Here is a 22,880-nt window from a genome sequence, read left to right as displayed (position 1 = left end):
TGTCGTTAGATAAAAATGAGATGGAACTTTATGGAGGCACCATTGTTTCTTCATAGGCGCACTGGCCGCCGCGGTGGCTCAGTGGCTATGGTGCTCGGCTGCTGACCCGAAAGACGCGGGTTCGATCCCGGCCGCGGCGGCTGGAATTTCTTTGGAGGAGAAATTCTAGAGGCCCGTGTACTGTGCGATGTCAGTGCACGTTAAAGAACCCCAGGTGGTCGAAATTTCCGGAGCCCTTCTCTACGGCGTCTCTCATAGCCGCAGTCGCTTTGGGACGTTAAACCCCATAAAACCAAAAAAAAATCTTTTCATTTCGAAAACTGGACAGGGCCAGCGAGCAGCGATTACAATTGTGGCCTGGGCAATCTCAGATCTCAGACCGTAGCAAAAGTGGTGTGTGGCAGAGCTCGGGGCTTGTGAGAGAAGTTGAACTTGGATCATTTGGGGTATTGAGTTTCTGCAGTGCAGAGATTGAATTGTTCTTGCTAAGTGAGATGCCTCTTTTTCATTCTAGCTTTGCAATGGCGCATATTTGGGCTTGCCCACCAAGTGAAGGAGATGACTACATTTTCCACTGCCACCCTCCTGAGCAGAAGATACCAAAGCCAAAGCGGCTCCAGGACTGGTACAAGATGATGCTTGACAAGGGCATCCTCGAGAGGATAGTGCTGGAGTACAAGGTATGTTGCCTGTTTGCCTTTGCACTTGTGCTGTGAATCAGTGGTCATCTCAGCATTCTGAGATTACAGGGTGTTTGGAAGGCTGCATCAAACCTCGCAGAGTTGCAGTGCTGTGAGGACTGTACATCACATGAAGGGCCGGTTTATTTGAGCTTAATGTTTTTGAGGGACTGTATGATGAGCTGCTATAGCAGTGTGCATTCATTGAAACAGGCTAATAGGCAGGTTGGTTGACGGCGGCTGGCCCAACCAGTATCAGCCAGCCAAACTAACCCTGCTATTCACTGTTTTGGACACTGATTGGCACGTCGGGGCTGTGTTTTCTTTGCAGTTTTTTTCCTCTCCTCGCTTCAGAGGTGTTGAGGAGTTTCCTTCACTTCCATCCACATGGTTCTGTTTTCCAGCGCACCAAAACTGTGCTTCTTCTCGAGTGCTGTTCACTCTCTGCGCACTGGAGCTCCACTGAGTTGCACTGTGAAAGATGCGGACGGACGATTGTGGAGCATTTCTGCTCTGATGCTTCCAACAGTATGCATGCAATAAAACCTTGATGAAAATATGAAAGACAGTGATTGCCGCACTGTTCTCATCTCAGAATCAGGCAACAGTTGCCTTTCACCAGATAAATTTACCTTGATGCAAGCAGTTCTTTAGGGTTTGTTTTTCGGGGTCATTGAGTAATTCGAACTTTCGGAAAATTAAACATTTTTCTTTGACCCTTGGAGTTCGAATTAATGGGATTGTACTGTAGTAGTATTGTTTGTTGGTGGTCACCGGGAATGATGCAAGCTACTTATTTTTAGTTTGTATTATTCTTAAATCTCTGTAATGAAAGTTTATTTTCATCTTTTAATGAAGTTGCAATTAATTTCTTGCTTTTTTGATGGTTGTGGCCTTGAACTGTGAAGTTTCTTAGTCTGAATGTGGCTGGCTGTTGTGTTGTGCAGGACATCCTGAAGCAGGCCACGGAAGATAACCTGAAGAGCGCCTGTGAGCTGCCCTACTTTGAAGGGGACTTCTGGCCCAATGTGCTCGAAGAGAGCATAAAAGAGCTTGACCAAGAGGAGGAGGAGAAGCGCAAGGCTGCTGAGGCCCTGGCTGCTTCTGCCGCTGCTTCCGAGGGCAGCCAGGACGGTGAACCCGAGGGCTCCGAGGTATGATGCAGTCCTTTCACTCACCACATTTTCTTCATCTGTTGTGTTTGCGGTGCGTTGCATGTGTGCGTTGTTGGGCTGATAGTAGATGTAGCTTGGCACGAGGATCTGAACATGAAAGTGCGGACTCTTTGCGATGCTCTCTGCGAAAAGGAGTAACTGCAACATGAAGATGTACCACATCAAGGCGTAACAAACCAGACTGACCTCATATTGGATTTACTTGAATGAAGTGGTAGGTTTCACACTGATAATAAAATGAGAAGTCGCCCCTCATGTTATATATGAATCTTGTGCTGTGTCATTTTCGAAGGCTAGGTGAAATAGTTGAGAAGCCTAGTGAGTGGTCAATATTCATCACCCTTGTGGACCAGTAATCTCACATCTAGTTCTTGTCTGTCCGCTAAACCACAGTAGCATTGTACACACCTGTCCTTAAACGTGGTGCTGTTTTTGACCTATTTTTTGGACTGTGTGGGACCCATAAGATGGTCCATACAGACTGAATATAATATGCAAACTTCAGAAAGTCGCCTTACTGGGATAAAATCTATTTGAGAAAATTGCAGATTTTGCCCAGTGCCGTAACTCGTATACAAGTGATGATATTTGCTTGCATTCGAGTTAGCCACGCTTTCGTCACGCCTGCACCACATCCCACATCACCAATATCGTTTCCAATTCTGTCCTCATATGCATACTTCAGATGATTCTGATCTACTAGGAGTGCTTGTTTACCAGGGCAGTGACAGCCGGGAGAGAGCATGCTCTGCTTGTTTGTCAAGCAAATGCAAAATAGAGGCAGCGTGGCCATGTTCAGTGAAGATCGGTGTAAAGCATATGAACACAGCTTTCATTGTTTTTTTTTTTAACAGGGACCTTTTTGTTCATAGCATCCAGCTTGTTCAGTCTGACGTGAATAATTTGTTTCAAAATCTTGCTGAAATTTCATGAGTTAATTTCAAAACATTTTTTCGATGAAAGATTGAAATGAAAAACAAAATATTCTTTCTTGGCATGTGGCAAGCTTGGTCAGTGGTAGCCTTTATGAAGTAGGTGTGTGTGGGTCGGACGTTGCTAACATGCTTGTGGTCTCTGCTTCTGTAGCAGGGTGAGAAGAAGGGACAGAAGAGTGGTCGCAACAAGAAGGCCAACAAAAGCAAAAGTAACCAGCGCAAAAACAACAAGAAGTCTACAGTGCCGCATACAGGGAATGATCTCTCTGCCAAGATCTACTCTACCATGGAGAAGCACAAAGAGGTATGGTAGCATTTTCATTTCTTTTTTCTTCACACCTGTCGCATGGGCAGTTTCAGGGCTATGCGGCTTGCCTAGCTTGTTTGCATATCGCGTGCATATTTTTTACGATAGAATTTCACTCGTGTGGATGGCCGTCTAAAGATCGCGTTTGCCTTTCTCTCTTGTCTAAATGTTGTTGTGCTTGATTTTTTCCTGTGCAGGTTTTCTTCGTGATCCGGCTGCACTCCGCACAGGCTGCTGTCAGCTTGCCCCAGATCCACGACCCAGACCTCCTCATGCAGTGTGATCTGATGGATGGTCGAGATGCTTTTCTGACACTTGCTCGAGAGAAGCACTATGAGTTTTCATCACTCAGGCGTGCCAAGTTCTCAACCATGGCTATGCTCTACGAGCTTCACAACCAAGGCCAGGACCGTTTTGTGTATACATGCAACAGCTGCAAGAGCCACGTGGAAACACGTTACCATTGTACAGTATGTGATGACTTTGACTTGTGTGTGGCTTGTTATGACCGTGAGGGCCACCCGCACAAGATGGAGAAGCTGGGCTTTGACCTGGATGACGGCACCTCAGCGGCTGACCCCAAGCAGAGCAACCCGCAGGAGTCACAGCGGCTGTCCATTCAGCGCTGCATACACTCGCTGGTACATGCATGCCAGTGCCGGGATGCCAACTGCCGCTTGCCCAGCTGCCGGCGCATGAAGAGGGTTGTTCAGCACTCCAAGAGCTGCAAGCGAAAGACCAATGGGGGCTGCCCCATCTGCAAGCAGCTCATTGCTCTCTGCTGCTACCATGCCAAGCACTGCCAAGAGGCCAAGTGTCCCGTGCCCTTCTGCCTCAACATCAAGCACAAACTGCGCCAGCAGCAGCTGCAGCAGCGCCTCCAGCAGGCGCAGATCCTGCAGCGGCGCATTGCCAGCATGGCCACCATGCAGAACCGAGGAGCCCCTGCGCTGCCACCGCCCGCCGCAAGTGCCACGCCACCAGCACTCCCACCGGCCAGCACTTCCCCCGGTGGCGCCAAGCCTGCGGGACCCCCTGTTGAGGCGTTGCGGGCTGTGCAGCAGGTGCAGGCAGCAGCCGCCCGTCAGCAGGCACCCCACCTGGGGGGCAACCCTGGCTACGGACAAGGGGCGCCTCCTGTGCAGAAACCGCTGGCACCCCCTGGGCCCCGCATGCGCTGGGAGGGGCCCCCCTACGGCAGTGGCCAGCAGGGCCTATCCCCCATCCGGCAAGCACAGCCGCCGCCCATGGTGCCCCCCGGTGCCCAGATGGGGCCTCCTGGTGGTGGCCAGCAGCGGTCCAGTCAGATGACGCCCGCTTTACAGCAGTTGATACAGACGCTCAAGTCACCCGCCTCTGCACAGCAGCAACAGCAGGTGCTGCACATCCTCAAGTCAAATCCACAGCTGATGGCTGCCTTCATCAAGCAGCGCAGCCAGCATCAACAGCAGCAGCAACAGCAGCAACACCAACAGCAGCAGCAGCAACAGCAACAGCAGCAGCAGCAGCAACAGGCACCACCCCAGCAGCTGATGTTGGGCGGTCCACAACAGCCACCTGGTATGCAGCAACCCCCGATGCAGCAGCAGCCCATACAGCAGCAGCAGCAGTGGCTGCAGAAGCAGCAGCAGCTGCTCATGATGCAGCGCCAGCAGCAGTTCCAGCAGCAACAGCAACAGCAGCAGCAGCAGCAGCAGGGGCCACCCCAGGGTGCCTACCAGCGGCCTCGGCACTTCTACCAGGGAGGGCCGCCAGTTCCGGACCAGTACCAGCAGTTTGCCCCTCCGCTCAAGCAGAGCCCCCTCAGCCCCCAGCAGCTGATGCAGCAGGTGCGGTCGCCTCCCCCGGGACAGCTCGTGCGCTCGCCGCAGCCCTCGCCACGGCCCATCCCGTCTCCTCGGCAGCAGCCCATCCCATCCCCTCACTACCCCAGCCAGACGCACTCGCCGCACCTAGGCGGGGGTCCCCTGGTGGAAGGTCCCCCTGGTGGTGCCGACCTGATGCTGCCCCAGGGGGGCCTCGGGGCGGGGCCCAGCCCGAGCCCCGACCTTGCACCCCCACCGCCGCCCCAGCCTGGGGATGGCTCGGACATGCTGACGCCCCAGGAGCAGCTGAACAAGTTTGTGGAGAACTTGTAGCCCCACCGCCTGCTGTGCGTGCAGAGGACTGGAGCCCCCTTGTACATATACCACTGGGCACGATGCCTCCTTGTACAGTTCAACTCTGCATCGGTTTGTGCTCCTCCTTTTTATGGATCATCGGACACATCTCGCGGCAGTGGACTCTCTTAGCCTTGGCTGCTGGGCCCCTCATCTGTACTGTAAATTCATCTGCCCTCCTTGCTCTGTACCCGTCCCCTGTTTATTGTTCCTCTGCCTCCCTTTCATTTTTTTTACCTGTGTGTGCGCACCCAGTGGGCTCCGTTCATGAAAGAGAAGGAGCATTCTCACCAGTTAAGTTAAAGCAAGTGCTGCCTTTCCCCAAACCGTTCTCAAAGGAGCCTGTGGTCACACGCCACTTGTGTCTGGGAGGCGGCTGCATTGTTTCACCTCCGTGTTTGTTTCAGTGTTTTTTACAAAGTGCAGTGGTGGTTTTGGTGCCCCCTGTGGCACAAGTTATTTATTACTTAGTTTTCAAGCATCTCGGGAAGAAGCCCTTGCCCATCTCCTGTCAGGGAGCCATTTTTTAAATAATAAGAGTGTGTTTGGAGGTCTGTATATTGTGTGGATCGTGTGGGCGCAAACAGACGCTTCCCTCTGGGCACAGAGGAGCAGAAGAAATCTGGATCACATTCCAGGCTGTCCCCTCTCTCTTGTGCGCCAAGTTCGTTGAGCTGATGGGGGCCGGGGAAAATCAGTGCATCAAGGGCTGTTGACCTCAGGGCAGCGAGAATGTATCATTTTCACTGCCAGCCACTGTGCAGACGAGACGCGACTTGCGGTGGGGGGGTGGGGCTAAAAGCTGTATAATGTAATAATAAGCAAGTGGTGCTGCATTTGGAGATGGTTAAATGGAAAAAGCCTTGTGGAGGCAAAAAAAAGGAAAAGATTATGGCGCCTCATATTGAAGCATTGCCCTTCCCTCTCTGAACACACTCACCCCATGAACCTGGAAAGAGCAAAATGTTGCCTTTTGTTGTTTGTACATTCATTCCCTAGGGTCGCCGTCTGGTTGGGCGATGTCTGCATTGTACATACTGTACACATTTCATGTCTACCGAATGGAATAAAATTAGGTACGTTAATAGAAGGCCACTTTCATTTGATGAACTGTGTTCTTTAATTGAACTGTGCGCTTCGAGCATTTGATCTAGCCAGTGTGGCACGTTTAGTTACTTACAATAATATTTTCTGCTCATATGATAGGTTTCATGCTTAATTTGTTTCTTTGCACACCATATTAAATTATGTTATTCAAGTGAGGTCTTCTATGGATATTATTCAAGATGACTGCTGATACATTAACTTATACTGGTCAGTTATACCTTCATAGTGAATCGTGCTGCTTTAAAAATAGCCAGTTCAAGTATTGCTTCAGGAGAAGAGCTATGTTGCTGCTGATAGGCCTGCTTATTCATTTGTGCTCGAATTTTGCAGACTGCTTTGAGATTTGTACGGATTAAAATGCAATGGGCGCTACTGCCACTTTTCTCACAGCTGAAGCATGGTGATTATACTACATGCACACTGCATTCACAGTGAAGTATCAGATGGTAATTCAGCTGCAAACTAAAATCTCAGATGTGTCATGCCTCTCGATATATAATATGCCTCCAAAAGTTATTGGACTGTTATGTGCGCTCAGACCTTTCAAAATCTCGTGAAACGTGGGTTCGTGTGTGCGCGATGAAATGCGTAGAAGAATGCTCATATGCCTTTATTCAGAGCTGAATGTTTGCGCTCCCTGAAAAATTTTTGCGCCAAACCTACTTTTCGTATGAAAAAAAAAAAAAAATGGTCGAGCAGCATTCGACACCGACGAACGCTTTCCAGCCAGCGCAAGCTCAAGTTGCCCAGTGGAAATAGCTGTGGCGGTAAGTGTTGGTAGGAGTTCGAAACGAACTGAAGGCGCCAAAACCGACAGAGACCTTCCTTTCAGTCGATTTTCTACTTGCAGATGATGTTAGGCACCGGTGGTAAAATTGTGCATTTTGATCCGGCCTTGCCGCGGAAATTAGTTTGTGCGTTTCACGAAAGGAAGGAGAAAAAAAAAAGTCTGGTGGGGAGAGTTACGGTTTAATTTCACCCGCATGACATTCTGAAACGTCCACGTTAGTCGCGAACGGGTAACGGGCTCCAGGGAGGTCGTTTTAATGCTTTTCAAAACGCACTAGGCAGTGCCGATAAAGTCGAAACACGAGGTATCCGGTAGTTCATTAGTTTCAGAGGAGGAGAGTTTCGTGGTTGCTACTCGTTACGGCAAAGAAAAATTGAATGCGCCGTTTGATCACGGGGCAGCTAACACCGTACACCACCTTGTACAGTACGTCTCGGCCTCCCTTAAGACCGACACTGGTTTCATCGCAACTTCTCGTCATACTTCCACCACCGTGATGAGTAAAAGGGATTTTAGCACTGTGTGCTGATAAGGGCTTCGGAATAATTCCGACCTCATGGGGTTCCTACACTTGCACTGCGCGTTTCGCCTCCATCAAAACGCGGCCGGCGCGGTCGTGTTCGAACCCGCTTACTAGCCGAGCTAGTCAAATGCGAGACCCGAGTGAAAGCTCATCGAAAAGCTACCTTGAGTGCCGACATACTGTCGGGGGTTGTAGAAATGGGCACGGTACTGCCTAAGGCAATAGAGTGGTGTGCGCATTAGTTAGATTAGATGTTCGTGTACTTTCATAAGCACTTATGTAGAAAAAAACAGTTCTGAATGCATTAACGTTTATTTACAATTCCGGCCGGGCATCCTCCATCACATTCCCGACACCTATTCAGACGCAGAGTTCGTCCCTTGAAGTTCAGTCCCGGATCTGCTGAATGACATAGGGCACTAGAAAAACAAAAGTGGAAGAATGAGTACACAGTTGCAATAGTTCTCAAAACGAGCGCATATACGAAAGGAAAACATGTACAAGGGTGACTTACTTGCTCGTATTAATACGACCAGGAAGCCGAACTTGAATAACGTATTAACAGTGGCAGACCGAGCCCGCTGCTTCTCTTCGGCAGGGTCGACTCGTTCCATACGAGGCTGGGTAAGCTTCAGCATTGTTTTGTAAGATGTTTGAAGAAGGCTGAGCAAGCCCGCAAAACGAGAGGCGACCGACTACACAGCGTCAAGCACTGGCCAAACACGCCATCAACACACTTCGAGCAACGAGATGAGCCAGGTGGTGTTGGATGAGCTCGCTAACACTTGGAACTTGGATACAGTCGGCTACAAATGACTGTCTGCGTGTCAATGACCAATCCAGTTTTGGTCATGATGATGATATTGGACGCACTTTGCGTCCTCAAGCGGTAGACTGCGAGCGGTTGAGTGAAAGATCAGCCCGACGATTTTGTGCGCCTCGAGAAGTTGCTCTGCGTGAGAAGCCGTCCTTTTGATCTTAATCCTGGCACTGAAATGCTCTTTCTTAATTGGTCTACGCTGAGTTTTCTTTCGTGTTTGCGAAGCAGCGAGTCACAGGAACTTTAAAACCGACCAGCTCTGAAGCTGAGCAAGTTGAAGTTGGATTTTCTGCCGGAGGCACTGGAAGGAAAATGGGGCTTCTCGAGGAGTTGAAGGATCGCGGATGGTAGTTTACTTTCGCTTTTTATAACCGCAGTTTTGTTGCATATCGGTGGTAGCCACCGCACACTTGCTGGATTTTCCGATGGGCTCCTATGCATTGTGTAATTTACGGTTTTATTGGTGTGGGCAGGTTCTTGAGCGCCGAAGGGCTGGAAGAGTGTACGGAGGGCTTGGAGAACCCGAAGCCGGAAGATGTAATCCGTAAAGCTGTGAACGTAAGTTTTTTACTAGTCGTTGGGGTAATTGCCGTCGTGCTACGATCTATTATTGAGCTGACGTGATCTTCATTGCTTTCCAGTTTGATTTAGCTGACATTGGAGAAGGCGGGCTGCCAGAGGAAATCTCCAGGAACAAAGTGGATTCGGTGCGTTACTGTTTTACTCAAATAAGTGCAACTTCTAGCTCAAAACTAGCAAGCAGGAAAACAACTGCAAGTTCGGAGAACACGGTTTGAACTAGTCTGGAGTACACTAGTTCCAATCGGTTTCCAGCTTGTTCGAATGAATTGTGTTTTACGTACTCCAGCGGATTTATGATTTTTTTTTGTTTGGTGTCATAATACAGCAACGGAATATGACTTTCGGGTTGATCAAGGGTAATGCTTTTTTTTTGTGTGTGTGACAGGTATCAGGGCCAGTGGTGGTTCAAATCCAAAAGATACGGAATGTTGCGGCCCCGAAAAGCAACCCTGAATCCGACCATTCTCCGAGGCTTTTGCGACTGCACTTACATGATGGAACTTCATACTACAGTGCCATCCAGTGGGGACGGTGGAGCAATATAAGGTAAGAAACTTGTAAATGTGTTGTACTGTTCGTGGTCTACCAATGCACAGACAGTACTGTGCAACCATCAGAGGTTGAAGTGTTGTATTTTCCTGCCACTGTAAAAGGAACTGAATAATATGTGACATATCTTGATTTGCTTACTGTGTTTTCCATGCTTATTAGCAGGTACAGTGTGTTTCTTGCGATAGTTCTCCATACTCGCTGAACAGGAAACAATTAGCTGTGACTTTCCACAGTGTTCTGTCGTGGCTGTCATTGCTGTTGTTCATAAGCATCACATGGGAACAGATCAGCATACCTACTTGTGTTGTCAACATTGCATTCAGTCACTGCTATATCCAGTAAGCATGTGCAGTGGGGAGCCTCCTGTTTGCCGCCAGATTGCTCTCACAGCTCAGCCGTATGAGTGCTTTTAAGCTCTCACTGTAAGCTAACTGGCCACAGTACCTTAGACCATATGCTATAGTGTTTTCCACTAGATCCCTCTTTCTCTCCTTCTTGTCTTCCCTGGAGTGTATTGCAGCTCCCATGGTATGTTTCTCTCGTCCGAGTACATAATCACGAGAACTGAAAGGACCGCTGAGGGCTGTGTCTTCCGTGCTAATGTTGTATGTGCCCTAAAGGAAGGCTGCATTTGGAGATGTGGCAATACATGCATTTGTCTGTTGCTCTTACTTGCAGGCTAACCAAGAGCTCCCTACTATTTTCGTGCCGTAGTTTTTGTCTAACCTGTTTTTCGTTCTCCGTGTTCTTTCCCTGAACTACTTGCTTGAGCCACTCTTCAAGTGCCTTGTCAGTATACTTAAAAATGCGAGTATATAGCTGTTATGTGTTCTGGGCATCCGCATTTCAGTTGCTGTCGCAGCTAACAGTGTGTGTCTATGGGATTTTGCTTGCAGCCTGTCTACACCTCCTGGCAGCAAAATACTGCTCAAGAGCGAGCCGATTCCTGTTGTGAATGGCTTTCTCCTGCTGGCAGAGCGTAATTTCAAATTTTTGGGTGGCAACGTGGCACACCTCATTGAAAAGTGGGAACTGGCCAAGGTGAGCGTGTCACACAAATAGCTTTTTTGTTGCTGTACCCCAGTACTGGTCAATGATGTCACATCTTTAGCTCTTGTCCTTGTTTTTACGTGCTGCTGAAATATCAGTCCACTCCAGCTCGCCCAGTTTCATGGCTCACTGGTTATGGCACTCGGCTGCTGACCCAAAATATGTGGGTTCGATCCCAGCCATGGCGGTCAATTTCTAGAGACCCGTGTACTGTGCGATGTCAGTGCATGTTAAAGAACCCCAGGTGGTCGAAATTTCTGGAGCCCTTCACTACTGTGTCCCTCATGGCCTGAGTCGCTTTGGGACGTTAAACCTCCGTAAACCAGAAACCAGTTTTCTGCTCTTCTAACAATGTATACACTGTCTTTACCCTGCGTGTTGCGAAGACTTGGTGTTATTTGTTAATGTGGTTTCAGCAAGGTGCTCAAATAGAGTAGTGTGGTGACTTTTTGGTTGAGCATTTTTTTTCCAGGCCTATTGTTTAAAAGTAAAGCATGCCGAAATTCATTTATTTAGCATGTGTGTCAACTGTTTGATGGGAGCAAGTTATTGAATCAATTCACCACAGTTCCAGTTTCATCTTTAGCCAGCTGTCTATTTCTTCTAGGCTAATCCCGTATATATTGTTGCGTACACATTGCATGTAAGTATTAAGGGCTCGTCAAAGAGGGACACCAAACCTTTTGTTGCTTGTTTGTTTCTTAGAACAGTGCGCAAGACTTAGTACTCGTGGATTACCATATAGAGTTTGAATGCGGCTGGTAAATAATTTAATTTTTAATTTCTTCATTGTTGTAGCTTTGGTTTAAGTTTTAGCAGTCGAACCATGGCCATCCATATAAGTGGGGTTAAGGTCATTTGAGGCACACAAAAACTGCGATTTGTTAGCTGTTATTTCATCTCCTGAATCTGACTGGTGTAAAAGATGGAACAAATTAAAACGATGAAGTAGCCATTATATTCTAGCTTTCGTGTGCCTCCTGTGACCTCAATCCAGCTTGTGATGTCATAGCCACCGCTCGGCTGACGACGACAAAGCCAAAACTATACCCTTGTCAGACCCTGCTTACATTATAACACAAATTTGTTATTTATGGAATTAAAATAAACGTGCATCACCTCTGCGGTCTTAGTGCTGTTGGAAGTCAGAGTGTGCTCACTGTGCTCCCATAAAGTCGGAATTTCAAAAACTGTGTAACAATAGGGATGCTCTGAGAAGACTTCTTAGTGAGTTGCTTTGTCTATCTCAGCACCCAGTGGCCAGATTGCCCCCAAGTTTTTTATGTTTTATTATGAGATTATTTGTAAATTTGGTTTAAATATGCAGTCTGTTGTGCCTGTATTTAACTAAATATACGTCGTAAGACATTTTTCTGAAGGCACAGAGGCCTGAAGCAAAGAACATGGAGGGAATTCATAGAGGAAGAACAGTGGGATGTATGGCTGCAAAATTTATGTACATTGATGGAGACACCCGGACTTCAGAAATTTATTTGGATTAACGTTGACAATCTAAAACTTTGCTGGTGTCTGAAGAGAATATAGGGGAATAAATTCAATAATAAATTGTTTTTTAGCTTTGGGCGAATTCCATATGGTGGTGAAGAAAATTCATAGAGGAAGAACAGTTGGATGTATGGCTGCAAAATTTATGTACATTGATGGAGACATATAATATATTTGAAATAATGTTGCCAAATTGAAATTTTGCTGGGGTCTGAAGAGAATATAGGGGAATAAATTCAATAATAAATTGTTTTTTAGCTGTGGGCAAATTCCATATGGTGATTTATGTTTACTAATGTCTCTCCTGTTGCTCTAGAATTCCGTTTGGTGATTCTATGTTTACTAATGTCTCTCACATTGTTCCAAGGAAAGAGCACGCAACAAAAATTAAATGTTCCTACTATACACATATATACCTTTTTTTTGTTTTGCCTGATTAAAACTTTGTGTATTGCATGTATAAGTACATAACTCTGTTATTACATGCTTTGTGTTTGGGCAAAAGCTACGCTGGTTGTAGTACATTTTATGTTGTTGTGATTGGCAATGATGAAACTGCTGGTCATGCTTTTACCGCACACTGTGCTCAAATTGTGTAGTGAGTGGCTGCTCTGTCTTTCTACTAAGCTGGTAGAATCACTCTTTTACTCCATACCCTATGGTAGGCTGTGGCTTGAGTTGGCAAATTAGTTTTGTGGCCAAAGTATTTGGCTGCATTTGCCGCTGTGTAGCTTGGCTGGACCTCAAACAGCTCTTTAATTTCTTTTTTTTTTCCTTGATTGCCAGAACTTGAGCCACCACAAACGGACTGCTGGAGAAGAGGGTGCGGCACCCCCATGGGTTCCCTTTGGCCAGAAGATAGACTCTGGTGCACTTAAAAACATCAAAGGCAAGTTGAAAGTTCCAAGGTCGTACCATGTATCTTTGGCTCTGTGGCAGGTCTGCATCTGTGACATATCTTGTTGGAAACTGAGTGGAATGTGGGTGGCAAATACAATAATTGGGACGGTAATTTTCTGGTTTAAAATGAACCAGGGGAGCAGACAGTTTAACATGAAAGAAAAACATGCACATATTCGCTGGAAATTAAAAAATAAAATCCTGTTCTTATGCTGGGATTGGACTGGAAACAGTGCTTTGTGCGAATTGGCTTTTTTTGTACATTGTTAAGCTTCATTAGGTGTGCTTTTAGACTGGCTGCCTTTTTTCTGTTCTACAAGGGTGCTTGCAGCTTGTTTTTTCTTAGACAATGTACGTAACTCACTGGTTGTTGTACTTACTTTGACAAGGTTTTGTTTTTCTTCACTTTGGTTCAGTGGAGCGAAACAGGCTTTCCAGACTTCGATGAACAGCTTATGCGATTGTGGTTACCATATTTACCCAATTCCAATGCACCCCCTATTCCAATGCACGCCCAATTTACGGCACCAAAAAAAAAAAAAAATTTCAAGCCCCGATTCTAACGCGTGCCAAATTTCGGTGACTAAAAAAAAAAACTACTAGCCCCGCTTCTAACGTGCGCATGATTTCCGCGAATCAAAATAATTTGCAACCGTTTTTATATTTTGAGGCGAGAAAAGGATGTTTATTCACCCGAACTTCATTCACTGTCACTCTCAGACAGCTCCTTCTCACTCTCCGACCACAACATCTCGTCTCGAGTGCCGTCCATGGCATTAGAAATTCTGCATTTCTTGAAAGCACCTCAGTGGTGACGGGCATGTGATCCACACGAAGCTGCCGCGTGAAGTCAGCCAGCTCATCTTCAAGGTCGGGAAACCTCCCCACTTGCGGACCGTGGTGGCCTTTGCTTGACGTTTTGCACTCATAGATTGACTTTTTCAGTCTTCGCCAGTCGCGAACACAAGTCTCTGGCACACCAAAATGACGGGCAGCATGCCTATTGCCGCTCTGTTCTGCATGAAGAATAACTTAGCGCTTAAAGCTATTCTCGTGGCGGACACAACGTCTCTTCGTGGCCGCTGCATCCGTTCTCGAAAACGATATCGCACGGAGAGCCCGCCAGAGAACACAACCGTTGCGCTACGGACGACGCTATAGCTTGCTACTCACGTCGTAAACGCAGCAAAACCGAGGCGAGGCGGCTCGTCCCGTGAATTTTTTTGTGCCACGCTCGCTGACAGAAATGGCAAGCACTACACTGGTTGAAAATGGCTCCTGCGACGCAGAAAACGACGAGCAAACGTGCTCCCATGGTTGCCAGCAATTAGTGAGCTCCCACATCGTATAATGGCGGTGACGATAGGCAGCTATGGGGCAGTTTCGGTTTGTGCTCGAATCCAACGTGCATGCGATTTTGAGATGTATTTTCCCCGAAAAAAGCTGCGTGTTGGAATTGGGTAAATATGGTATCTTACATTCATAAAGCCGGGTTCAGTAAAGTCAAAGTCATGGAACCCTATGGTCAATAGTACCATCATAACTTGTATTTTCATTATTTTTGGGAGATCATGCACAGTAACAGCCCGTGATACAAATTGATGTGTGGACTTAATTTACTTGCCCAGTGTCGGTGTCGCAGTTTTGTGACATACCGTTTGTATGCCGTGTACTCATTACTATACGAAACTTATATACAAAGTCCGATGTCAACATGTTCTCGGAAGCCAGTGCTTTCCATTCAGAATGTCTGGCATTACTGTGAGGAAGCTGTGTGAAGGAAAAGGGAATGCAAGTTTGCTACTTCTACTTAGCGACCCCTTATGTCTCATTTTCTGACTGGTTCTGCTGGAAAAATAGGCAAACATTTGTTGTATACAGAACTGTCTACTGTCCCAGGGCCTTCGAGTTGGTTTAAGGCCTTCGATTTGGTTTTAATACACTAGCACTTATAGTGACCATTCCCCACATTTGGCCGTTGTGTGTTTGTGTGAAGCCAGGCTGCTCACCTTCCCATCGGGCGCTGGGCTGGTGAGGAGCCTGTCAGGCGGCAGCTCAATTAATCATGAGAGGCTGCTCGCGAAGAGCAACCTAAAACACAGCCCAACCCAGGCAAGCCAAGTCTCCCCGATGGTCGCACCTGCCATAGGAGGGCAGTGGCTCTGGGCTGGTGAGGAGCCTGTCAGGCGGCAGCTCAATTAATCATGAGAGGCTGCTCGCGAAGAGCAACCTAAAACACAGCCCAACCCAGGCAAGCCAAGTCTCCCCGATGGTCGCACCTGCCATAGGAGGGCAGTGGCTCTGGGCTGGTGAGGAGCCTGTCAGGCGGCAGCTCAATTAATCATGAGAGGCTGCTCGCGAAGAGCAACCTAAAACACAGCCCAACCCAGGCAACCCAAGTCTCCTCGATGGTCGCACCTGCCATAGGAGGGCAGTGGCGCTGGGCTGGTGAGGAGCCTGTCAGGCGGCAGCTCAATCATGAGAGGCTGCTCGCGAAGAGCAACCTAAAACACAGCCCAACCCAGGCAACCCAAGTCTCCGCGATGGTCGCACCTGCCATAGGAGGGCAGTGGCGCTGGGCTGGTGAGGAGCCTGTCAGGCGGCAGCTCAATTAATCATGAGAGGCTGCTCGCGAAGAGCAACCTGGATTGCATCCCAACTCGGGCAACCCAAGTCTCTTCGATGGTCGCACCTGCCATAGGAGGGTAGTGGCACATCGCTTGACCACTGCACCATGACACCAGGAGTGGTAGGAAGACTCCCAGGGATATATGAATGTAGAAAATGAACAGTTCCGCATATATGGACATTAACCGATTATCGCTATCTGAACAACTGCTGTCTGTGAACACTGGATCTGGACACCAGAACAGAAGTGAAAACCGAACTGTTAGCGCACCTAACTCGCTTTTGGCCTAACTGTGCAAATCAACCATTATTTTTTCACACAACTCGAACTAGTTGAACAAAAGGGACAAAATGCCAATTGCCTCGAATTCGTGACTTAACGATTTCCCAAAGTTTAGCAGTGGCGGTAAATATTTGATATCGGCTTCTCAGTGTGGGTGCATTAGGTAGCATAATGCAGAAGCTAGGATTTTTTCTTTGATTCTTTCATAATTTGGGCAGTAAAGGACAGCTCCAGCATTTATTTGACCTGTGCGCATTTTACTGAAACTTCTATGGCAGCTTCTCTAAACTGTTTTGACTAGGGGTGAGTGAATAGTACATTTTTTAAACTGAATCTGAATAGTGTAATTAAAAATTAAATTGAATATAATTAAAGTATTTTGTATCATTGTTCGCTACTTATGCTAGTATTCATAAAAAACGAATATTCATGAAAACCAACAAAGTGCTATAAGTCATAGAACTAAAGCCATAAATTTCGAAGGACTATTCTCCACCAGGGGATACGCTACACGAATTCAAGATTATAGCGCTATTACCGTCATGCCATATGCATAGGAAAATTTCCTTTTACTACTGACGATGGCAGCAAACAAACCAGTGTGAAATCTCAGTTTATGGGTGGAACGAGAGGTAAAGCCCTGGTCTCCGGAATCAGGTGCATGGGCAGGGTTTTCTAAACCTAGCTATATCCTGTCCCATCACCAATTTTGAAAATTCTATGTCTAAGCAAAACAGTGTGATTGCTGTCATGAACTGGCTGCATCTGGTCACTGAACCCTCCTCTCTGCAGAGACAGATTATGGTGCCAGACTGTGTGGCATTGCAATGGGTCCTGTCTTTAAACAGCTATCGAAGAAAACTGTGGTGCACCCTGTTCAAACTTAATGGCAAATTATTGAGAAACTATTGAAAAGCTTTAAAATGGATTTGATTCGTTTTGAATAATTTGGAAAATGCACTATTTATTTCATTCAGCCGATAGAAGGATATTCTATTCTGTATTTTTTTTAATATTTGCAAGCCCCTACTTTTGATCCTTTTTGCCACATCTCACAGCTGGGAAGCGGCAAGTTTAAGTGCAGATGAATTTTAAATTCGCCCGTTTCGTGGTCTCAATCAGGGCCATTTCTGTGGGCATGTGTGATGTCACGAGCTTCATGCCCTTTGGTATTCACTTTGCGTTTGCTGAAAAGAAAAATTTAGAGCTAGTTTCTGGTAATTTTGGGCAAATAATGACCGAAGCTGTCACAGGTGCCATTATAGCCAATCAACACACACACGACATGTTTTGTGATAGTATCTGTGACGTCATACTAACTCAGTTTCTGTTTCCTGGTTTTTGCTGTTTTATACAGTGGAGTTTTACAGTGGAGTTTTATATAGTGCTGTTTTATACCGCTTATAGTGCAGGAACGGATATGTTGTGGTTTTTTCCGACCACAGGGCTGCCTCCCCATAGGACTCAGTATAAAGTCATAACGCTCAGTATGCAGTCGCAGGAAGTGATAAAAGCGTAATAGTGCAATTTGAAATCCGCTCAGTGGCCAAGCTGAACAGGAAGAGAAGTCGATGAGTTGGATGATGATGAAGAGGACATGCTGGAAGTATCGTGCGAGGGTGCAATAAAATCCTTAGCTAAAGTGCGAACCTACTGCACGAGGAATGACTTGAACGAGGAAGTGTGGAAGTTCGTCAGCTCGATGGAAAAGGAGCTAATCTGCAATGCCATGAAGAGGCAGGGCAGGCCAAAATTAGTTTTTTTTTCCGACTGCTCTTGACATACCTAAAAAAAAAGACAACGTTTTAGCATAGCGTGTGCAGTGCCACTGCAGAGTTTTGCGTGATTGCCTTTGCGGAACTGGGCATGCGCTGATAACAGGCACATGCGCAGTTCCGAGCTAATGGTCACGGTAACCTCCGCAGTCACGCTTCGCGGGGTACACTAAAACTAACTAAGCGTGCAGCGAGCTTAGTGGGTTGCTACTTGTGCAGTGATAAATAAAGCATTTTCGAAAGGGAAGCTACTCATCTGGCGTGCATTTTGACCTGAAAAAAAAAATGTTTCTGTTATAGTGCGGTACCACTTATAGTGCGGATCTTGGGTGCACCCACGACATACGTTATAAATGGTCGACACTGTAATTGTTTTCCTAGTTATTTTTAAAAATGGTTAATCGGAACTAAGGCTGGGAGCTCCAAGAAATATGCGGTGGTCAACTCAAGTTGTTTGAAAATCCTTCAGAGTTGCCCTTTAGAGGGTCAGTTGCAGCTACAATATGCAACTAGAAAAATTGTCTCTCTTTGGCATTGTAGGGTGAAGTAAGCTCCCAATGGCACCAAGTTTCAGTGCACGGATTAAATGTTCCTGCATAAGTTTGTTCCAGTCATACTTGACGGCACCACTATTGGCTCTGTGGTGGCGTTCATACTTTTTTGAATCTTTCCCACAATTCTGCACTCAACACAGCTCTATGGCGAGCTGAATATAACAGCCATTTTCTTCTTGCAGGTGTTTACGAGCAGTTTTAAAATGAATGAAAAATTTTTATATATGACAGATGCTTTCCAGTGTGTCAAGATTAGTGGGAAGAGCAAGAATTCGAAAGAGTTGTTTTATGCTCAGTTACTGGCAATGCTGTTGCTTTTTGTAAACTCTCGTAAGGGGATGAGCCTGCGATATCATGGAGATATATAACATTATGGCAGTTCATGTGTTCATATTGACATTTATATTTTATGTTATTGTGTTCTTTTGTTTGCTAGAGCTGCTCACCAGTATTCTGTTGCAGCAGACTGTCATTACCTATGGGTACTAAAAGTGCAGCAACTGGTTTATTTTAAAACTGAGGATGCTTGGGTGGCAGAATCAAATTTTGGCCACGGTGGTTGTATTTCAGTGGAGAAGATTGCAAAGATGTCCACATGTCTGAGCCTTCCAATTCGGCGTCTTTCATAGCCCACATGCAGGTTTGAATCGTAGAAGCCCACGTAAGACCAGCTGGCTTATTTAAGCCACACCATGTCAGTTGTCACGTGCAATGGTATCTGTTGGGGGGGACAGTTTAAAATACAAGGTATGGTCCTTTGTGTACGCGCGCTGGTGGTCTGTTGGTCACTGAGTGGGCTTGAAAGTCTGTGCATCTTTGGAGGGGGGCGGTAGAGAAGGAGGAGGAGGAGGGAAGAGGGGGAGGAGGGGGTAGAGAAGAAGGAGGAGGAGGAGGGGGTAGAGAAGAAGGAGGAGGGGGAGGAGGGGGGGGGGGGGGGGGGGGGCAGGGCACACATAACTATTGCCATCACTTTTTTGTCCTTAGTGGGGATGGTGAAAGGTCTGGTGGTATTTAAATGAAGTTGTCATTGTGTTTGCTGAATGCGGTTAGTGAAAATGAATTTAACTGATCTCTCAATGTATTTTGAGCTTGCTCCTTGTGGCATTACAGTTTTCGCTTTGTGTGTCTTTTTTAGGGGGCTTCAAGTCTATGGATCTCTGCCAGAAAGATACCAAGCCTAATGAATCTTTTGAGAAGCATCGGCAGATGACGATAGCTGAAATATCTCGTGCAAAAGAGGGGAAAGTGAAAATCTTTGGAGGGGGCAAACAGGTGAGGCCTAGCATGGTCTTTATTTTGCTTACTAATGCTTGAATGTTTTTTTGTCTTGTTGTGTAAGTAAGTGTGCTTATGTTGCATGCTTTCTTTGCTTTTAGATAAAAAAAGACCCGAGCAGTATTCTGTCCAACTCTCTTAAGCAAGGTTTTTCTGATATTTGACCTTGTGGCAGAAATCCCGCATTGCTTGGATAGCTGTACTTACTGCAGTATACAGTGACAATGCTTTTTAAATGAGAAAGCATTTTACGGCCTAGATGCACTGTCAGCGGTGCTACAGATCATTAGGCATTTTCCAAAAGTCCTGTAGCTTCCTCAAAACTTTGCCCAGCCCATGATTATTTCTGATGAAATCCACAAGCACTTCATATGTGTGTTATGTATGTCTGAGCTCTGCAACAACTGTTAGCATTTGGTACGGTGAAACTCATGGCCAGAGCAATGTTTTTGCAGGGTCTGCTGGTTTTGTATCACTTGCAAAGCTCTGTGTATGGGTAGCATAGCTTTTACTGAAGGGAAGCTGATGGTAATGATGTTTTGTTTCTTTCTAGCAACCCCAAGACGGGGACATTGCTCAGCTGGTCGGCTTCGGTTACTCCGTGGATGCTGCTGTGCTTGCCCTCAAGACACACAACTGTGACATTGCTGCTGCAATGCAGGCATTAGAGCTGTCCGACAGGAACCGAAGGGAGCGTGCCAACAGGGCAGGTGTGTACTGTGTGTGTGCAATCGTTTGATTCTTCCTATTTTTTTTCTTGTGGATATGGAACCAAAGAAAAAACTGCTTGTGAAAACATGAGGGACTGTTTTCTCTAGAGCTGTGTGAATAACAAATTTTATGCGAAGCATATTGCTAGAGCTACCACTCACGCCGTCGCCGTGGGACCCCCACGTTACATCGTGACGTCACACCACGTGACACCGTGACGTCACACCACGTGACATCGGATGAGAGAGCAGGCCTCCACCTCGCGCCGTCGCCGTGGGACCCCTAGCCATCACGCCACGTGACACTGTGACGTCACACCACGTGACATCGGATGAGAGAGCCGGCCTCCACCTCGCGCCGTCGCCGTGGGACCCCTAGCCGTCACACCCGCGCATTCCCGCGCATTTCGAACGCGCGTTCACACTCGGTGTAGGTGAAACGCTCGCTCCACCGGGCAGGCAGACGCGGCTTCCGTGGCAATCCAGGCGCTCACCCAACGCGCGTCTCGGGGTTAGTCGGCGTTCCGCTGTAGCCATGCCGTTGTCTTCCCCCACGATGAAGGCTTCTAGTGGTTGTATTAAAATGACCAAGTATTCAACCAAGGAAAGCCATGTATTACCAAGCCTAGCCACTAATATGCTTCAAATTCCCCAGGCTTAGCCAAGCTGAGCCTCAGCAATTTTTTAGTTGTGAAGTTAATAAGAATAATAAAAATTGGTTGCAAATCGAATATTTTTGAATAATTTGGAATATCAGTACAGGTAGTTCAAAGTGAAGACTAATGCTTTTCGACAAAACACAGCTATGAAGAGAGAGGGATATTGCTGACAAATTTTGTTTTCACCCATCATTGGCACAATTTACTGTAGTACATGCAAGGCCTACCAGGCATTAAATAAGAGGAGGCTTGCTCCGTGGCTCGTGCTGTACATGATGCGTTGCGATGGCTGGCTTCAAGTTCGATGTTTCTGTTGTGTGCCTTTTTCTTGTGCTCTGTGGCCCAAGATAAGCAGTTTCTGGATTCTAATTGATGCAAATTGATAATGATTAAAGCGGTTGCCACGAAACGATCGTAGCAGTACATGCGGGCCTCAACTTCACACTTTCCGCTATCTGTCGCAAGCCGGGCTGCTCCCAAGTGTGCCGAATCTCATATTGTAGGACTCTAAAACGGGAGGATCACTGCCGGTCAGATCTGCAGCCAGCTGTCGACTGCATTGTGGCGCGATGCAGTGCAGTGCTGCCTGTAGATAAAAAGTTTTGTGTACATTTTCCTTCCTCTTTCATGGCAGTGATGTAGTAATTAAGACGTACATGCAATTAAATATGGTTGTTGTTGTTCTTGTGTACGTCTTCTTCATAATGCGTTTACCATTGAAAGGCGCTTTTCTTAATAGGCTGCCATTATGATGCATTTCTGGTTAGCCGTCTCGAAGCCACAGCAGATGTTGGACATGGCCTGCAATGGCACATGCCATCCATGTGCAAACTTTTTTTATTTATTTTCCATACTCTAGGTTGGCTTCCCCATTAGCTCCTACAATTCTATATGTTGACAGTTGTTTCTGTGATGTATTTAAAATGAAATAGCCACATGTCTTGCATATTTGTCATTGCAATGGCATTCAGGATGGAAGTTTTGTGAAGTCACAAAATTTGGCATAGTCATGTGGAGATGCACAGTTTGTACTCAAAGCTGTTCGTACAGTCGATCGTGGATATTCTGAATTCGAAGGAGATTGCGAAATAGTTACATGCATTGATAGTTCGATATATAAAAAACGGCACTAGATAGGATTATCTGCAACATAGAAGCAAGAATACGGTGCACCCATGCCAGTGACGTGCCTGCCAGCATACTGGCAGCATACCACTCACAGTGCGTCCCCATCTCTAGCCTGCTCATATAGGAACCGCAGCGAATGGTACTTGGAACTAGCCACTGCCTATAATGAGAGTTCTAGTCCCATTACTAGTGCATTATAAATCTCTTATCGAAATTTTGGTCTCCGCAACACCTTCGGCAGCGAAGTGAGCGAAAAGTGAAGGCCGTCGCTAGGCTTTCGCAGGTTTGCTCCACTGCATAACAAGCTGTGCATTGAAAGCTTTTTTTGTATAACAGTGGTGTTGCTTGGAAAATTAGTATGAGAGGCCGAAGGGAGCCCTCACGCATGCTTATTAACCTCAACGTGCGGATTTACAATGCTAGCGTGTACATGCGCCTGTGTACACGTGCAAAACGGGATCACGGGAATGCCATTAAGAGATGCATCACTTGCAGGGGCACAGCACTGTCCGATACATCAAATGTTCGGTAAACGGGGTTCGATAAACGTCTACAGCATTGATGTCCTTTTTCATGGGATTTTCAAAGGGATGTTCTCACAGTTCGATATAAATAATAGTTCGATATACCCAGTTTTCATGTATCCAGGATCGACTATACTTACACTCTTAAACATAATGTGGGGTATGCCCATACTTCTTTTTTTCTGAGCTTTCTTTTTGCTGTGTATTCATTTTTAGCAGCATAAAGTGTTGAGGTTTTGCCATGATGTGTTTACTCAC

The 22,880-nt window shown here is 46.6% G+C and overlaps 2 protein-coding genes across 4 annotated transcripts in view; both read left to right on the top strand.

Annotated features, from left to right (window-relative positions):
• nej (CREB binding protein nejire) overlaps window positions 1–6,286 on the top strand; it is a 53,794-nt gene extending 47,508 nt beyond the window's left edge. Inside the window, exons 24-27 of one of the 2 annotated variants that reach the window (XM_089566726.1) lie at window positions 515–680; window positions 1,628–1,834; window positions 2,942–3,094; window positions 3,295–6,286. In XM_089566726.1, the coding sequence (XP_089422852.1) occupies window positions 515–680; window positions 1,628–1,834; window positions 2,942–3,094; window positions 3,295–5,235 (2,467 nt within the window). In that variant the 3' untranslated portion in view covers window positions 5,236–6,286. The remainder of the gene's footprint in view (window positions 1–514; window positions 681–1,627; window positions 1,835–2,941; window positions 3,095–3,294) is intronic. The other variant, XM_089566727.1, reaches the window with a different exon arrangement.
• Window positions 6,196–22,880, top strand: part of LOC149372283 (tudor domain-containing protein 3-like) — a 110,990-nt gene continuing 94,305 nt past the window's right edge. Inside the window, exons 1-8 of one of the 2 annotated variants that reach the window (XM_089566734.1) lie at window positions 6,196–6,332; window positions 8,970–9,054; window positions 9,138–9,203; window positions 9,464–9,624; window positions 10,527–10,671; window positions 12,973–13,075; window positions 19,462–19,598; window positions 20,155–20,311. In XM_089566734.1, the coding sequence (XP_089422860.1) occupies window positions 6,307–6,332; window positions 8,970–9,054; window positions 9,138–9,203; window positions 9,464–9,624; window positions 10,527–10,671; window positions 12,973–13,075; window positions 19,462–19,598; window positions 20,155–20,311 (880 nt within the window). In that variant the 5' untranslated portion in view covers window positions 6,196–6,306. Of the gene's footprint in view, window positions 6,333–8,545; window positions 8,844–8,969; window positions 9,055–9,137; window positions 9,204–9,463; window positions 9,625–10,526; window positions 10,672–12,972; window positions 13,076–19,461; window positions 19,599–20,154; window positions 20,312–22,880 lie in introns of those variants that run through there. The other variant, XM_089566733.1, reaches the window with a different exon arrangement.

Source organism: Amblyomma mixtum, chromosome 1, assembly GCF_055824585.1.
Source record: "Amblyomma mixtum isolate Tamu chromosome 1, ASM5582458v1, whole genome shotgun sequence".
NCBI lineage: Eukaryota > Metazoa > Arthropoda > Arachnida > Ixodida > Ixodidae > Amblyomma > Amblyomma mixtum.
The sequence above is the reverse complement of the archived record's forward strand: the minus strand, read 5'-3'. Positions and strand labels throughout refer to the sequence as shown.